This window comes from Balaenoptera acutorostrata, chromosome 5 (assembly GCF_949987535.1).
Source record: "Balaenoptera acutorostrata chromosome 5, mBalAcu1.1, whole genome shotgun sequence".
NCBI lineage: Eukaryota > Metazoa > Chordata > Mammalia > Artiodactyla > Balaenopteridae > Balaenoptera > Balaenoptera acutorostrata.
In genome coordinates this window covers 79,069,945-79,088,670 of record NC_080068.1, presented here as the reverse complement: position 1 = coordinate 79,088,670, position 18,726 = coordinate 79,069,945, and the positions used below count along the sequence as shown (strand labels likewise).

The 18,726-nt window shown below is 37.8% G+C and overlaps 1 protein-coding gene across 5 annotated transcripts; it reads left to right on the top strand.

Moving 5' to 3' along the window:
- The first annotated feature begins 10 nt into the window (after window positions 1-10).
- On the top strand, window positions 11-14,438 carry LIAS (lipoic acid synthetase). 5 transcript variants are annotated; one of them, XM_007178808.2, is made up of 11 exons: window positions 11-182; window positions 1,295-1,467; window positions 2,422-2,515; window positions 3,465-3,545; window positions 4,722-4,878; window positions 4,965-5,022; window positions 7,242-7,370; window positions 9,543-9,652; window positions 10,347-10,417; window positions 11,145-11,256; window positions 14,097-14,438. In XM_007178808.2, exons 1-11 carry the CDS (start codon window positions 138-140, stop codon window positions 14,147-14,149), a joined length of 1,083 nt encoding a protein of 360 aa, XP_007178870.1. In that variant the 5' UTR covers window positions 11-137; the 3' UTR covers window positions 14,150-14,438. The 5 variants fall into 5 exon arrangements, with proteins under 5 accessions (XP_007178870.1, XP_007178869.1, XP_057402662.1 ...); XM_007178807.2 differs by having other exon boundaries at window positions 9,543-9,688; XM_057546679.1 differs by lacking the exon at window positions 7,242-7,370.
- The last annotated feature ends 4,288 nt before the right edge of the window (window positions 14,439-18,726 follow it).

Here is an 18,726-nt window from a genome sequence, read left to right as displayed (position 1 = left end):
CAATCGCGGAGCAGGGCAGGTTCCACAGGGTCAGGTGTGGCTCAGGTTGTTGGTCATAATTCGAGTGACGGTATTTCCATCTTTGTTTTCCCGGGAATTAGTGATCGCTCGGCCCTTTTGGAAAAAAAAAGAGAGGGATGTCTCTACGCTGCGGGGGCGCGGTCCGCACCGTGGGCCCCCGGGTGAGCTGCGGGGCGAGCAGGGTGCGGGCGTGGGGTGGGGGGGGCTCCCATCCCTTTAGAGCGCCCAATAATGCCAGCACTTACTGAGTGTTTACTTCGAGCCAGGTACTGTTCTAAACATTTTTCTTGTGGTATCTCATTTAATTCTTCCGACACCCCCACGAGGTTAAGTCTCTGGTACTGGTTTGTTTGTAGGTCTCTCTGGCTGGCGCTGAGAGCTTTTTTTCTGCGTATCAGTGATTTGTACTCTGTATTTATTGAAGCGTTATAGGAGCACTGCGGTGAGCACTCCAGATTCCTACTGTGTGTTGAGCTCTTCTTGTGTACTAGACACCGGTTTGGGCAATTAGAACCCAAATCTATGCTCTAGACTCGAGCGGGAGACCTGGGCAAGTACAATAGCAATCGTGCAGCATTAATAGGCACTGTATTTTTTTTTTTAATTCTTGAAGGTTCTTTTGCTTTATAAGTACTGACTCTTGAATTTTATAGTGTTTTGGCTGTCTTGTCCGTGTGTGTTCAGATCTAGAAGCCAATGGCTTCTTATGGTCAACAAATACATATTGAGTGACTTCCTTCTTTAAACACAGAATGTAACCTAGAAAATTAAAACATTAGGTTTGGTTTCCCTTCTTCAAGTTCTGTGAAACTAGTTGAGCACTACCTCTACGTTTTAACACGTATGCTTATCCAAAGTCCAAAGCAAATTTACTTCAAATTTCATTTAAACGTCCTTGACTCAAGTCAGGAATAGAAAATTCAAAGCTGTGGTGTCTTCTCCCTTATTGCAATTTAAACTTGAAAAACAGACTTTTAGTACCTAAATGGGTTACATGAAAAGTGTGGCATGTTAGCCAGTTCCAGTGGTTTCCAAATCTATTCTAAATCCAGCAGGAAATGGTCAGCTCCCGTTCTCCTTTAGGTTTCGTTTGTTCCCCTTGGGTCCTCCTTAATCTTAGATTCTCAGCTCCTACACAGAGCTTGTAAATAGTTTGACATAATTTCTGAATCAGTTCTCTGGGCTTTACCCTTCCTTTTAGGTATTAAAATAGGTTAAAACTTAGTTATTCCAAACCCCACTAAATAAATGTCATAATGAACCCTTTGTTTAGGTATTTGGAAGATATTTATGCAGTCCAGTCAGAGAAGTAAGTTCCTTGCCAGATAAAAAAAAGAAATTTTTACAGAATGGACCAGACCTTCAAGATTTTGTATCTGGTGATCTAGCAGACAAGAGCACCTGGGACGAATATAAAGGAGACTTAAAACGCCAGAAAGGAGAAAGGTAATTGAAATTTTGAGGTAATTTTAATGTCCCATTTCTTCATAGTGCATCATTTTCAGATATAACCAAGCCCTAGGGTATATTTTTAATCAGCTTGTTAAATTTAGCTAAAAATCATTAGAAAGAAGTGATAACAAACATAGATAGAATAGGTGACTAGGTGAGATTGTTGGAATCTATTTCTTTTCTCTCTGCCCTCTGACAGTTTTTCTTCACCCTTCCTAGGACTTAGCCATCTTACACCACCATCTCCCATTTTCCATCCAGCAACAAATTTCTTCAGAGAGCAAAGATTATCACCTTGTTACTAGTCTATTACACTTTAATAAGTTTTTCATTATTACTGGGTGTTGGTGATCTAACTTGTTGCTTTGCCTAGTCAATGTACATATGATCTTAGTTTAAAAGAATTGTAAGGGAATTTAGTGCAGAGAGCAAATTGTATTGGGAGATACTTTACCTAGCAACTTCTAGATCACAAGTGGGTGGAAGTCAAAGGGAACCTGAGGAAATGTAGTCTTCACTCCAAATTTTAGATTTTTTTCCACTTAATAACTATCAAAATCTAGAATGTAGAGCAGAAAGTTCACTTGTGGGATCTCTCCTTAATCTGAACAAATATAGAACTTTTTGTCAGTATTATTTTTTAGGGAATGAGATGTTCAAAAGCTTCTTCATTTTTTTATTGGGATGGTGTTACTCTGTGCCTTTGCAAAAGTAGACATGAGCACAGTGCCCTGCTAGACACAGTTATAGGTGTTTTCTAAAGTGGTTTGAGCAAATCTAAATTTCATTCTCTGTTATTACTCCTATGGCAGAAATTAAAAGAGTTAATCCAGGATTATGGGGGGAAAATTCCTAACTAGGAATTGTAATAGTGCAGAGTAACTTCAAAGCTGTGTGATTAATTGGGAACATACTTGTTAATGTATAGTTATATTTGGCTTTCCTCAGGTTAAGACTACCTCCATGGCTAAAGACAGAGATTCCCATGGGGAAAAATTACAATAAACTGAAAAATACATTGCGGAATTTAAATCTTCATACAGTAAGTTATCAGAGGGTTAAATATCCCTCTTTACCAGAAGCCGTAATTTTTCCATATATCTGTAACTTAAAAATTAATAAAATACGTATCAAAAATAGCAAGGAAAAAAAAATAGCAAGGAAAGTAAATAAAGATGTTTAGTGATACATTACTCTCAGTAATGGAAATACATTTAAAGATTATTTTCCCTGCAAAAGAAACAAAAAGTAATTATATTCTTTAACCTCTCATTTAATAGTACAAACAAAAAAATTTTTTTTCTGCAATTTTGGGAATACGGGTTTTTGTGTGTTTTATATTACAAATTAAGTACATGCTTGTTGTAAAGGGTATATTAAATGTGAAGCATCCTATATGCAATCTCAAATGTTTAACTGATACACCACTTTAACTGTTCAACATATACCCTTGCAGACCTTTTTATTTGCACATGTAAAATATATACATTCATATAGGGTTTTGTTTTGTTTTGTTTTAAATTTATTTATTTATTTATTTATTTTTGACTGCATTGGGTCTCCATTTCTACGTGTGGGCTTTCTCTACTTGTGGCGAGCAGGGGCTACTCTTCGTTGCAGTGCACGGGCTTCTCATTGCAGTGGCGGGGTTCGGGGCTCTAGGCACCTGGGCTCAGTAGTTGTGGCGCATGGGCTTAGTTGCTCCGCGGCATGTGGGATCTTCCCGGACCAGGGCTCAAACCCGTGTCCCCCGCATTGGCAGGCGGATTCTTAACCACTGCGCCACCAGGGAAGTCCCTTCATATAGTTTTTAATTTAAAAATGGAATCCTAATATCTATATACTTCGACAGTTTTAACAGCATTTTTGAATAGTGAATTTCTTCATAAATATGCTGTGAAGAATGGATAGTGTAAACATGCCTGATGACTAATTTGCTCAATTGGTAAGTGTTTTCAACCTGACTGTATTCAGTTCCCTTTTACCCACAGGTGTGTGAGGAAGCTCGATGTCCCAATATTGGAGAGTGTTGGGGAGGCGGAGAACATGCCACTGCCACTGCCACAATCATGGTAAGGCCAGCCTCAAATTCTAAAGTCTAGAGACTGAAAGGAAATGTTTTGTGTCTTTCTCCTACAAATGTACATTATGAATCTCTGATCAGATTTCTTGTTACATATGAGTTTATGAGAAATGTGGGAAAAAACCCAACAGAATAATCCAGCCTGTTATGATCTCACCCTTCTCTGAATAAGTCTATTATTGATTCTTCCATCTACCTGATGGTTAATCATGCACTGCCTTGAGATATCTCTTCTATTAATTTTTGGAAATGTTCTTCATGTTCACTTAACTTGTTATTCACTTTGCCCCTTAAATAATAAGCATTTATTTTTCTCCCTCATGGGACTTTCAGTTGGCCCATGTTCATCTGTTCTTAACTGGGCTAAGCTGGACTCCAGGAAGTAGGTTGGGTTCAGGTCTGCTCTAGAGAGCTTTATTCATGGACCGGTGGCTCTCCAAGGCATATTCTTTTCATGGAGGTTGGAAGGAGCACAAGAGGGCAAGCCAACCATCCACGCACATTTGAGGCTTCTGCTTCGTCATGGCTGCTATCATTCTATTGGCCAAAATAAGCCACATGGCCAAGCCAAGCATGAGTGGGAGTAGAGACATAATTTCCTCCCCAAGTAGGTGGGCCCTGTAAGTTGCATGGCAGTGGGTGGCATGTATAATCTTAATATGATGGAGTAAGAAATGGGATTAACAATGCAATCTACCATATTATTTATACAGAGGAGTTTGCAGATTGAAGTATTGGGTTAAATATAAATTATGTGCAACTGAAAGTTCATACTTGTCTGGGGAATGTCTGATAAACTGTTGAGTTATATCAGCAAGAGACTATTTAGATGAGGAACTGGGGATTCTTATGAGATAGAGCTCCTTCTGGAATAATACAGAGCCAACCAGAGAGCTTATCTAAGTTATGCAATGTCAATTCTTGAAGGAAGGAGTGATTCTGAATACTCCATGATGGAAATCTCTGGTTTTATCCCTTGCCTTTCCTTTTCTTTAGTTTTACCATATATGTTTGTATTCCTTAACTGTATTGTTTAGCTTTGAATGTTTTAAATTTCTTAAAAACAGAATCAAAGTTTATACATTCATTGCAGTTTTATTCCCTTAACATTACATTCTCTAAGTCATCTGTTTATTTGATTTAAATTGTAACGTTTCTATTCTAGTTGTTGGGTGACACATGTACAAGAGGTTGTAGATTTTGTTCTGTTAAGACTGCAAGAAATCCACCTCCACTGGATGCCAATGAGCCCTACAATACTGCAAAGGCAATTGCAGAGTGGGGTCTGGATTATGTAGTCCTGACGTCTGTGGATCGAGATGGTTAGTGCATCATCATTACCTCTTCCAGAAATTGGCTCTTATTAAGTTATGACATCATCTTAAGCAGTGGACTCTTTTGTTTCTAGATATGCCTGATGGAGGAGCTGAGCACTTTGCAAAGACTGTGTCTTTCTTAAAGGAAAGGTACTTACTTGTTTTTGCATTTGCTTGTATAATTTAAGGACTTTTGTTGATCCATGTAAATTCAGTTTATTTTAGGTCTTTACCTTAAAGTAGTGGTTATTAACCTTTTGTGGGGATTATAAACCTGTCTCATAATCTGCTGGAAATTATGTGGTCTTTTCTCCAGAAAAGTCGTATTCAAACATACAGATACATATTCGCAGAAATTTTAGGGATGTAGGGACACAAACTTATTCATGGACCTTTAGTCGGTAGAACCCCTCCTTCATATTTGAGTATCAGTCTAAACTTTGAGTAATTTTATGAGAAGTATAAAACTAGTCTTCCTAGCACTGATTTAAATAAACCATCATCTAGAAGAAGTTAGGATGAGATAAACTCCCACATTGTTAAAATATGTAATCTTGATATAAATTTTATCACTATTGATATGCCCTGGGAATTTTACCCATAACTAACAATTTATTAACATGTAAATTCTATGTATTTAAAAAGCATTTAAAAAGGAGGTTTTTTTTTTTAAATTTATTTATTTAATTAATTTATTTTTGGCTGCATTGGGTCTTCATTGCTGCGCGGGCTTTCTCTAGTTGCGGCGAGCGGGGGCTACTCTTCATTGCGGTGTGCAGACTTCTCATTGCGGTGGCTCCTCTTGTTGCGGAGCACGGGCTCTAGGTGCGCGGGCTCTAGGTGCGCGGGCTTCAGTAGTTGTGGCTTGCGGGCTCTAGAGCGCAGGCTCAGTAGTTGTGGTGCACGGGCTTAGTTGCTCCACAGCATGTGGAATCTTCCTGGACCAGGGCTCGAACCCATGTCCCCTGCATTGGCAGGCGGATTCTTAACCACTGCGCCACCAGGGAAGCCCTATGCTTATTTTCTACAGCTCAGTACTAGTCTAACACCCTCAGTAAATGTTTTTTCAGCGATTCCCCCAATATTTTCTATTTTATTTTTTTATAGTTCATTTAAAAAAAGTTTTGTTTGCCACCCACAAAATTGATCTCACAAACTACTAATGAGTCTCAACTTGCAGTTAAAAAAACAGTGAGTTACGTGTTCTTTCAACATCTCTTGTATCCATGGGAGGGTGTGTATGTGGTCCTTTCTACATCTGTTCTCGCAGGAAACAGCTCCAAAAAAAACTTTGCAGTTGGGTTTGTGAAAAAGTTTTAGTTTCCCAGTCATTTCTACTACTTGTCAAAGGGAACAGCTTTATGACCTAGTTCATATTTTAATGCTTGAATGCATAAATATAGCCAGAATATAAATAGGAAGATTAATGTTTAGCTTGTATTTCATTTAAGCAAAGATCATGACTCAGCAACTCAGAAGATAGTTTTTTTTTAAAATATTATTTTACTCTTTTTTTATGATATATTTTATTTATTTATTTATTTATTTATTTATTTATTTATTTATTTATTTATGGCTGTGTTTGGTCTTCGTTTCTGTGCGAGGGCTTTCTCTAGTTGTGGCAAGTGGGGGCCACTCTTCATCGCGGTGCGCGGGCCTCTCACTATTGCAGCCTCTCTTGTTGCAGAGCACAGGCTCCAGACGCGCAGGCTCAGCAACTGTGGCTCATGGGCCTAGTTGCTCCGCGGCATGTGGGATCCTCCCAGACCAGGGCTCAAACCCGTGTCTCCTGCATTGGCAGGCAGATTCTCAACCACTGCGCCCAGGGAAGCCCCAGAAGATAGTTTTTAAAGCTCAGAGCACTTGTGAAATATTTGTCTAGAGGAAGGGAGGAGGGCACTATTCATGAATTTTAAAAGAATGCAAAATTAAAGGAATTAATATTTGCATTCACGTAAGAGATATCCCAATTTATTTTCTAAAAAAATACAAAGGTTATTTTATATTTAATGTTTCATATTTGTATGTTAATTCCTTTAAACAATTTTTTAATACCTACTTAATAAAGTTTAAAATTCTATATAATCCCAAAATTTATTCTGATCATTATTTACATGCAGATGTGTTTTAACCACAGTGTGCATATTATTTGATGTTATAGGTTTGTTTGGTTTATTGGGGGGGTTTTTTGTTTGTTTTTCATTTAACAGTTCATATATAAACATTTGTGTGTTCATGCTATTCTTGGCAATGTTCTAAAGCTTACCGTATTGAAACTGATACTGAATGAGTACTGGTGACTTCTGTTTTGAGCAACAGTTATGTCAACTCTTTTCCTCAGTTTGATACTTATCTCTTTTTCACCCTAGGAATCCGAAAATCCTTGTGGAATGTCTCACCCCTGATTTCCGAGGAGATCTTAAAGCAATAGAAAAAGTTGCTCTGTCAGGATTAGATGTGTATGCACATAATGTAGAAACAGTTCCAGAATTACAGAGGTGATTTCATATACAGAGTAATGTTGGGAAGTTTGGAGGGTCAGAATCTGCTATATTTTCTCACTTGTTTCAGGGGAGAACTTTGTAATTCGCTTTTATAAAGTGAACTCTGTTTTTAAACAAAAACAACATATGTCTATTGCAGAAAAATTTTAAAATGTAGCCAACAAAAAGAGTGTAAACATCACTCATAATATTTCCACCTAGTAGTATCAATTACAAACATCTAAGTGTAATATATACTTATATATTTATACATGTGTATATATGTTTTGGTACACACACACATAATGAGCATCTTTTTTTTCTTTTTCTTTTTTGTAAAGTATCATTGCAGGTGCCATCGAGCTGTTTTTTTCAAAGAACAGTTTTCAAAAAGAAAAACTTACTCAAGAGCAATTGCTTTGATTGTAGTTCTAAAAAAAGACTTTTAACCATCCACTTGGCAATAATATATGCAGTAAATGATGCTGAAGAAAAACCTAGTACACTCATGTATTTCAGATCTCTTTTAAAAAGTAGATACTATGCTGTCTTACTCTTCCTAATAATTTTAGTAGTTAGAAATAATTACAGATTGTTATTCTACATCAATAAGTACATTCATATTTCAGAAAAATGAAAAATTTTGGGCAAGATTAATAATTCATTTTCATTATTTTAGTAAAGCATTTGATAGTGATTTTATTAGGTTCTACACATTATTCTGTGTTAAAGAAAGAAGTAGGATAAACAATAACCAGGATTTCCACTAAATCATAAATATATTAGGGAGCATGACTTGAATTCAGTGGAGAAATAACTTCCAAAAAGTAATTTCCTTATTATCAGTTGTGTGTGTGTGTGTGTGTGTGTGTGTGAGTTTTAATATTTATTTATTTATTTATCTTGGCTGTGCCTGGTCTTAGTTGTTGCATGAGGGATCTTCATTGCGGCATGCGTGTGGGATCTAGTTCCCCGACCGGGGATCAAACTTGGGCCCCCTGCATTGGGAGCATGGAGTCCTACCCACTGGACCACCGGAGAAGTCACTGTGATTATTTTTAAATTCATTAATTTGTTTCCTCTCTTCCCTGTGAACTGGTCTCTGATTAAAAATAACAACCATAACAACAAATCAGTTACACAAAATAAAGGTACATTAGAATTCAAGTGAAGGCTGATTTAACATCACCAGCTTCGTGTCCTTTGGGCCTTATCCATTTAAGCCATGGTGGTTTGGCCCCTGTTGAAGTCTAGCACACAGCCTGTTCCAACCCTGTCATATCTCATGATACCACCACCAGTGGGTGCCAGTTTCTCTGTTTTCATTTAAAAAACATTATCCGGGACTTACTGGTGGTACAGTGGTTAAGAATCCAGCTACCAATGCAGGGGACACATGTTCAAGCCCTGGTCCCAGAAGATATGACATGGCTGCGGAGCAACTAAGCCCGTGCCCCACAACTACTGAGCCTGTGCTCTAGAGCCCGTGCTCCGCAACAAGAGAAGCCACTGCAATGAGAAGCCCGTGCACCACAACAAAGAGTAGCCCCCGCTCACCACAACTAGAGAAAGCCCATGCACAGCAACGAAGACCCAACACAGCCAAAAATTAAATTAATTAATTAATTTTAAAAAATAATAAATAAATAAAAAACATTATCCTTTGCAGTGAAAATTCCAGAATCATGTATTTTTTTACCTAAGAGATGTCAAGCTATATACTTACCAGCAGAGGGCAGCTTAGTCTTTAGAAATGAACATAAAAGTTCATTCCTCTGAAATGGTTCAGGTTAAATAGTTTTTTCTTTGTTCAGTATCGAGATTTTCTTCCACTTTTTTCCCCTTCTCTCTTGACTACTCTTCTAATCACTTATTCTCAGCTTCAGAATCCTGGTTTCTCAATGAGTAATTCATAAAATGAATTACTTCATTCATTACTTCCATTCTCATTTTCTCTGCCCCAGGCTTGAAAGGCCTGAAAAGTCAACAGAGTTGGGGGCCTAGTGAAGCTTGATTTTCTTTCCTAAAGTAGCACTTAGACATTTGTCCAAAAATGCTACCATTGAACCATATGATGTAGCATGATGTCCAGAATGTACTTTTCTGGTCTTTCAGGTTGCTTGCATAATTATGTACTTAGTTGAGCTTGTGGTTATTCTTGCTGACAACAGCTTTGCTGTTTTCAAGGAAAGTTCGTGATCCCCGGGCCAATTTTGACCAGTCTCTACGCATACTGAAACATGCCAAGGAAGTTCGACCTGATGTTATTTCTAAAACATCTGTAATGTTGGGTTTAGGTGAGAATGACGAGCAAATATATGCAATGATGAAAGGTAAAGAAATTGAAAATGAAAACTCTTCTCCGTTTAATTTGAGTAATAGCAGGAATCCCACTTTGAAGGACCTGTTATGCTTTCTCCATAGTCTCAGTGAAAGTGCCAGTGAGAAACAAACATATAGTATATGTTGTAAACAGCAGCATAGAAAGGAAAGGAAGTATGTTTTCTTAAAACTTTATGGAATGATGTACAGGATGCTCAGGATATGAAATTTGCATCCCATTTTATTTCTTACCCTTTCATCAACTAAAAACATGATTTTGTCCACTTTTCTTATTCACTCATTAGACAGTTTTTGAGTCCAGCCAGGTACCAGGAGCTCTGTCAAGCACTGACAATCCAAAGATGACTAGGATGAATTCAGGCCTTTGAGGAAGTGCTTACTTATAGAATTGTTACATAACATGGTGTACTTTGGACTTCACTGAACCTTAGTCCATTAAATCCATTTGCTTTGTGATTCTTGCGCTTCTTAAATTTTAAAATATAAAAGCTTTTATTTTACCTGATGATCCTTGGCCAACTTACAGTTATTTATTGGTTCAAAGAGTAATAAGTTCAAATAATAATTAAAAGCTGCTCTTTACAACAATGCATACAGTTAGCATTGTAAAAACATCTGCTAATGTAACGTGTGCTTTTTTTCCTGTAGTACTTCGTGAAGCAGATGTGGACTGTTTGACTTTAGGACAATATATGCAGCCAACAAAGCGCCACCTTAAGGTACAACTACCATAAATTGCCAAATGTTTAATGGTAATTTGAATTAAATCTTTATTTTCTTTAGGTAAAATTAAGAAGCTACTGGCTTTTTAGTGTAGTGTTCCATGTATATTTCTAAGTTCCAGTTTCCATTTTATTATCTGCATAAAGCAGCTACACTGGCACTCATTTGCTGCCCCCAAAATTGTATAACTTAAGTGACCTACAGGAAAAAAATTTTTAAGTTGGGAAGTTGTGTTCATTCACACTTGGTGATCTTGTGATTTGTTTTAGAATTATATGAGAGCCAGAGGTGAAGTAAGAAAAAAAAGTAGGTCTCCCTATTTCTATATTGGACATTTATTCATTCATTCAAAAAACATGTCTTGAGTAGTGACCACGTGCCAGACACCGTGCCGAGCAGAAGATACAGGATGAGTAACACAGTCTTGTCCTCAGGAATCTTTTTTTTTTTTTCTGTCAGGAATCTTATAGAAATAGGTGTGATTAATTTTTGATTGTACTTGTTGGTCAGTAAAGGAATGATACAGGTATATAATCTCTACAAATAATCTCATTTTCTTTCCCTTTTGGAATAGCTAACATAATTCCAAATTGATAATGTTTCCCCTTCTCTCTAATTTCACTATAATTACGTTCTGACCGAGTAGCCAACAAGTAGATTTTTGTATAGAACCGAAATGATTTAGGAAAATTCTAGAATCTAGAATTAATTCTTTAAATCTAGGTTGAAGAATACATTACTCCCGAAAAGTTCAAATACTGGGAAAAAGTAGGAAATGAACTTGGATTTCATTATACTGCAAGTGGCCCTCTGGTGCGTTCTTCATATAAAGCAGGTAAGTTAGACTGCAGAGCATGGTTCTATTTAGTACGTAATTTTCCACATTAAAAGGATAATAGCTGTGGTTGTCTTTTGTGGGGAAGAAAAAAAAATTTTTTTTTTCTGAAATATCTTTAGGAACTTTGCTCTATAAGGGTAAGTATCTATTTGACAACATTGCTGCTTGCATTAATATCTTTGTGTTTTTCCTCCCAGAAGCAACAGGAAAAAAAATCCATAAGGTTATTTCCCCTATGGAAATGTTTAGTATAATTTTACTATCTACAGTGCAATTTTTTATTTTAACTTATTAATTAATTTATTTATTTTTGGCTGCATTGGGTCTTCATTGCTGCACACAGGCTTTCTCTAGTTGCGGCGACCGGGGGCTACTCTTCATTGCGGTGCACGGCCTTCTCATTACTGTGGCTTCTCTTGTAGCAGAGCACAGGCTCTAGGCACACAGGCTTCAGTAGTTGTGGCACGTGGGCTCAGCAGTTGTGGCTCACGGGCTCTAGAGCACAGGCTCAGCAGTTGTGGCTCATGGGCTCTAGAGCGCAGACTCAGTAGCTGTGGAGCATGGGCTTAGTTGCTCCGCAGCATGTGGGATCTTCCTGGACCAGGGATCAAACCCGTGTCCCCTGCATTGGCAGGAGGATTCTTAACCGCCGCACCACCAGGGAAGTCCTAAAAGCCTTTTTCAAGAGATAAAGTCATGTGGTAATGGCCATTACAAGAATAAACAGCTAGTTATTTTTTGGGTATGTCCAAACCATGTTATACTATTAATGATCTTTTAAATGACTGTTACCTAGTGGAGTCTAAATTCTAGATATGTTAAAATTAGGCATAAATTCTATTTGTAAAAATTAATGTTCAGGTGTTAGTAATATTCAGTGTGTTCCTGTAAAGAAACTGAAGACATTTTAATGAACTAACAACAGCTTATCTTAGTTATAAAACCCAAGAATTTGATTCAACACTGACTGACAGGATGTGGGAATTTTGGAAACCAATAATGATAAGTGATTTATTCTTCAAGGAGCACTACTGGCAAGCTAAAAATATATATAAAGGACCAACATCAGCTTTCAGGGTGGTCAAAGTAGAATAATGTCATTTTAAAGGACTTTTTATTTTGTTGGTTTGGGTTTTTTTGTTTGTTTTTTGTTTTGTTTTGTTTGTTTTTGTTTTTGGTAAGGAAAATTTCTAACAATTATGAGGAAGTGAATTACAAACTTTTTAATTCCTTTAAAATTACCAGTAAAAGGTCAAAGTCTTAGATTCAGATGATGGATTAGGATCTGATAATATGGTTCTACTCTTACCAGATTTAGATGAGGCATGGGGCAGCACGGATTATTCTCTCCATTACTTGGCAAGGTTATGAGTCTTAGGATTCTTGGTGATTGTGTACAGATACAATCATCACAATTCTACTTATGTATTAAGATGACAGAGAAGTTCATCAGACTCCTCATAAAGTCAGGCCTGCAGTGCTGAACTCTGCCAATAAGCTTTGAGCCGTGCTATAACAGTGATAGACTAAATGGAACCCTAATGACCTGAAAAGTGAAAGTGCCCCCTCTAAGCAGCTAACTTAGTGCACAGGCACATCTTAGCAGGTGGAGAGAAAGCAAGCCCATTATAGATGAAGAGCTCTTGCTTCCCTAGAGGGGAATAAGCTAAAGAGATGCCATCAAATCATTCTGCTCAACTGCAGCAAGGTCTGTTTTATAAACATCAGATCCAGGCTAATAATGTAGCAGAATTGCTCTCTGAAATGAATTGTGCCAACAGCAGTACTTTGTCGGTGATGAGGAATAGATGGTGCACATGAAGTGGAATAAATGCACAGAAGCAGCCCACAGATACAATAGGGTCACCCTTTATAATATTTCTTTACTAGAAAGAGTAATGGTAAAAATTGTAGTGATAGAAAAAGTTTTTTAAGAATAACGACTAGGGACTTCCCTGGTGGCGCAGTGGTTAAGAATCCACCTGCCAATGCAGGGGACGCAGGTTTGAGCCCTGGTCTGGGAACATCCCACATGCCGCGGAGCAACTAAGCCCGTGCGCCACAACTACTGAGCCCACATGCTGCAACTACTGAAGCCCATGCACTTAGAGCCCGTGCTTCACAACAAGAGAAGCCACCGCAATGAGAAGCCTGAGCACCACAATGAAGAGTAGCCCCCGCTTGCCACAACTAGAGAAAGCCCGCGCGCAGCAACAAAGACCCAATGCAGCCAAAAACGAACAATAAATAAATTTATGAAAAAAAAGCTCTTTTAAAAGAAAAAGAGGGCTTCCCTGGTGGCGCAGTGGTTGAGAATCTGCCTGCCAATGCAGGGGACGCGGGTTCGAGCCCTGGCCTGGGAAGATCCCACATGCCGCGGAGCGACTCGGCCCGTGAGCCACAATTACTGAGCCTGCGCGTCTGGAGCCTGTGCTCGGCAACGAGAGGGGCCGCGATAGTGAGAGGCCCGCGCACCGCGATGAAGAGTGGCCCCCGCTTGCCACAACTAGAGAAAGCCCTCGCACAGAAACGAAGACCCAACAAAGCCATACATACATACATACATACATACATACATAAAAAAAAGAATGTAAGCAGACAAGAATAGCATTAAAAAAAAAAAAAAAAAGAAAAAGAATAATGACTAAGCATTATGGTTGAGGAAAGGACCAAAGATACGGGGGATATGTGAGGTTAGAAAATTATTGCCATTGAGATTTGAGAAGAGAAAAACACCAATAAATACAAAAGTCTTCTTTAAAGGGAAACACTGAAGTATAATTATTCTGAAATTTACTTTAAATTGCTATTAATGTATTTTCATTTTTCCTAAATAGGTGAATTTTTCCTGAAAAATCTAGTGGCTAAAAGAAAAACAAAAGCCCTCTAACACTTAACAAGACATTCAAGATCACAGGAATTTTAAAACTTTGACTCCAGTTGGTAACAGAAGTGGTGGCAGAATGCCTAGACTTCAGTGGATATATCCCAGTCTTTTTGTTTTATGAAAAATATCAGTAAGCTGTGCATATTTAATTATAATAATTCATTTGTCTTTTAGCATATCTTCTTTGTCCCAGTAAACAATTGCTTGTTATGATGTAATCATAAAACATCTTTGTAAGAGTTTACTGTTAATAGTGTAGTTTAAACAATACATTAAAAACTTCTAGAAAATCTTTTAAGCCTCTATACATCATTGTCACGTTTCATTTCTGAAAAATGACATACTGTGATGAAATAGTCAAAATAGATTGAGATTGTATCTGTTTACTTATAAGTAGCATATGTCCTTTGCATAACATCGTTGGAATAATGTAGAAAGGCTTAAGAGTTTCAGTGTTGACTCTTCACGTTGATATGACTACTTTAGACCTACAGAAGAGTTTTATGCTGATTGCTTGTTTAGGACCTCTATTAAACCAAGACCATGATGTTGTCCAAGATGGGGAAATATAACCTAAAAATAAAATATTAACTCTCATTTTATAATAGTTTGCTACATCACATGCACTATCCATTTGTTCCTTTCATTCCTCACACCACTCTGGTGAGGTGGTTGTGTTCTGTCATAGTAATGACCTGAAGGGGAATTTCTTTCCTAAGTACTAGAACTCAAATTCATCTTTTGACTCTGAATCCTGTTTTTCTACTACATCTCACAAAGGAAGTACTTAGATGGCAATATTGTAAAATATGTCATTTGGATAGCCAATTCTGTTTTGAAGTTTTAAATATGTGAACTAATTTTTTTTTATAAAATGCATAACTTTGAAAATTAGTTACATTTTAATTTAACTCAGGGAGCCATATATACTTTGACTCACTTTCCTTATAGATCCTAACAAATTTTGCTGTGTAAAATTAACCCCATCAACTTTCCATTTTAACATCTCTGGCAACTACCCTCCTTAAAAATCTATTACTTCACCGGAAAAATGGATTACTTTTCAGACTCTGATTTTGTAACATAATCTGATGTTTCCTAATTTTGCACAGTATAGGCAGTTGGTAATGAAACATTTTAGCAGAAGAGTCATTTTGTCAAATGAAATTTTTGGTATCCCAATGTAAAATAATTAAAATGGCATTTTATTAGCACAAATGTATTTTAAGGTTTTAGATTTGTAACAACTACACATAAAAATAGTGAATGATAAGATGAAGCTGTTTTGATACATGTGTGAAATTGGGAGTCATGGATGACATTTGCAGTCTTTGTCAGACCTCAACAGTCTACTTACTCCTTTGTTTTATTTTGGTTACATAGTATTGAGGAAAATCCTGACTGATACAGCTAAATAATGATAAATTACTTTAAAAATTTAAAACATCTTGCAATCTCAGCATACTCTCCATTTAAATTTAATCCAAAAACCTGAAAGATGATTAGCAGGAAATGTTTGTTTCAAAGTGGAATCACAAATAGTATCTTATGAATTTGTTATTCATTCACTCATTAGAATATGTGACCAAATGCCTGGATCTTGCTGGACATTTGAGTGTAGAGAGTGGGTGCTGTAGAGGTGTAGTCCCTTGCATAAATGTACAAGAATGGACAGGCTTGAATTTTAAAAGGCAGGGCAGAGCTTTGACCTTCCTAAACAATGATGCATTAAAAAGAAGCGTATTTAAATGCACACACATGGCATGTGGCCTATACAAAATTTCTTGATCGTGCAGCACAAGTTAATGCATCAGTGGTCTCCAATGTGTTAAAATCTGGTATGTGCCCATTTCAGTATGTCTGATCTTTTTCTTTCTGTAGCACCAATAGTATTTTTAAGAAAGTGAAAGTGACAAATGCACATGGTTTTTAAGAAATCAATTAGTACAGGGGTCACTGTCCCCTTTCCAGCCATTGAATCAGCCAACCCTGAAACCCAATTCCTGTTTGGTGAGATATCTTTATTATTATTATTATTATTTTTTTTTTTTTTTTTTTTTTTGACCGTACCATGCAGCTTGGGGGATCTTTGTTCCCTGACCAGGGATAGAACCCAGGCCCCAGCAGTGAAAGTGCCGAGTCCTAAGAAAGAGACCACCAGGGAATTCCCTGCAAACATTTTCACTTTAGAGATATTATTTGTATTACTGCATTAAGAAGCATGACCTCCAGTGGACTTAGGCAGAAAAATGGGAATAACACCCCAAAGAAAGATTCAGAGTATGAGTAGAGCAAAACAGCAGGAGCAGCCGCTGAGAGGGATTTGAATACACGCCCTTCATCCTTGTGGGGACTCCCAGCTACTCAGAAGCCACACATATATTTTAACATACATTTGTGCTAATAAAATACCATTTAATCTATTTTGTATTGGATTTCCATGAAATTTTCATTTGATGATGATTCTCTTGCTAAAATTTTGGCCACCACATTTTAATTTTCAAGAGCACTTCTCTGATTTTTTTTTTCCCCTTTAAATAGCATTCTGTTCTTGTTTCCTAGCTACAGGTTCTTGCATTTTTCTCTCTGAGGATAGTGTGGTTCTCTGCATTGAGCATTGTCTCTGTTTCCTTTGTTTTGGTCTCTGCCTTTTGTGTTAAAGGCTCTCCTTCATCTCCTTGGCTGTACAGACATACTAAGTGATAAGCCACTCTAAAGCTATTTGGAGGCTGGCGTGGGGGGAGCTATCTAATTGATAGAGCTCCACTGGAGCGTGTCTGGGGCATGAGCTAGATTTCTCAAGGAGTGACTCCCAAATGTCAGGATTGAAAATAATAATTATAATCCTCAAGTCTCCTGCCTTGAGGGTTATAAACTTGGCTGCCTGCTTACTCAGAGCCAGATGAGTAAAAGCAAGCTGGTTAAGGGAGCGTGGGTCTCTGTTCCATGTGCAGGCTTTTATTTAGTTTCCTCGTTTCCAGTCTGGCAACTCACTAACACCCACCCCAAGGCTGAAACTTTCTAATTCTATTCCTCCTGAAAATAAACCTCTAATATCCCATGAGAGTAAGGGGTGGGAAAGGTAGTTTCTTGGTGTGGGTAGGGTAGAGACTGGGGTGCAGTCAACTCTTCCTTATACAGCCTTCCATCAAAGTCCCCTGTTCTTAGCCCCACACCTAAACTCCACCTTTTGTGGTACGTGGTGCCTCTAATTCTTGTGATCTTCTAAGCGGCCAGTTACCTACATCTAGAAGGCAGTCCCTTATGTGGGCATGGAAGTTTCTGCTTGCTCTTTATAGTAAGTTACTTAGCCTCCCGTGGTCCACCTTCTAAAAATTGTTTGACATCTCTCATCTACTGGTGCCTCCTTCCTCATTCTTTGTCCTTATCTATTTACAGCTTTCTTATTTCTTTACGGCCGTTTTAGTGAGATTTCAGGAGAGAATGAAAATAGTGCATGTGGTTAATTCAACGCACGTAACCCAAGAGTCCAGGCAGTGCTTTGACTTGCTGGCTTTGCTTTAGGGCAAACTTGCAGACAGCTGGTATTGGACTTAGGGTTTGTTCTGGTGGAGAACAGTACTCATTGTTATAGTTCTCCCCAGGCAGTCGAATCAATTTCTTTAGAGAAGAAACTTCCCCCTGCCCACACCTTCTTTTTTATTTTCCCCTTGACCCTGGGGGCTGGAAGATGTAATCACATGGGTGTAATTGCCAGGCTGCCTGTCATTGTGCCTCTAGAGGTGGATGAGATGAGAAGGTTGACTGTTCAAGTTAAAGACCTACAGTTAAGGCCCTGGGGGGTGCCCCTCTCTCTCCCACTTCCTTTTTGGTTAGAGCCTCTGCTGTTTTGCTGGGCAGGGCCTCCTCCTCTGGCCCTCACATCAATATTCCAGGAAGCAACTCTTCTCTTTAGTCAGTATACATCTATCCACTCAAGGCTTTCCAGAAATTTCTTTAAATCTCTTGACCACTGATGGCCCCCTCCTATTCTCTTTGCTTTATTGGATTTTGCCTTTTCCCCCTCTCACTGTAATTTTAATGGTGTCCTTAGAAGGGAGAGGATATAAATGTGTGCTCAGTTTGCCATGTTGACCAAGAACTCTGCTTGCTGTCTTTTTAATAGTAGCTTTGTAGATAATTTTACATATATAATTATCTATGTGTGTATATATGTATTTGTGTTTATATTTAAATCAATCATTTGCTGAATCCCTGAAGCATCTCTATAGAGATGCTTGGGTTGGTCATGGTTTGAAAATCATTGGTAGAGAACAAGTAACATTTAATATTCACTTTACATCTGTATGTTTGCCATTATGTATGCTTGCTCATTAGTGTTAGAAAAACTAACACTATGTTTAGTGTTACTAATTAAAATACATCACCTACCACTGTTTCCTAAATTCCAGTCATTCATGTAAAACCGTCACAAATTTTTGCCCTATCTGGATGGGAACTACAGTATTATATATTAATTTTTTTTTACAATTGACTGAATTTCTAAACTTAAATTCCTTTAAAACGAAACTTCATGTAGAATATTTAGCTGGCGCATGGTTGATTATCCTGCAAAAAAT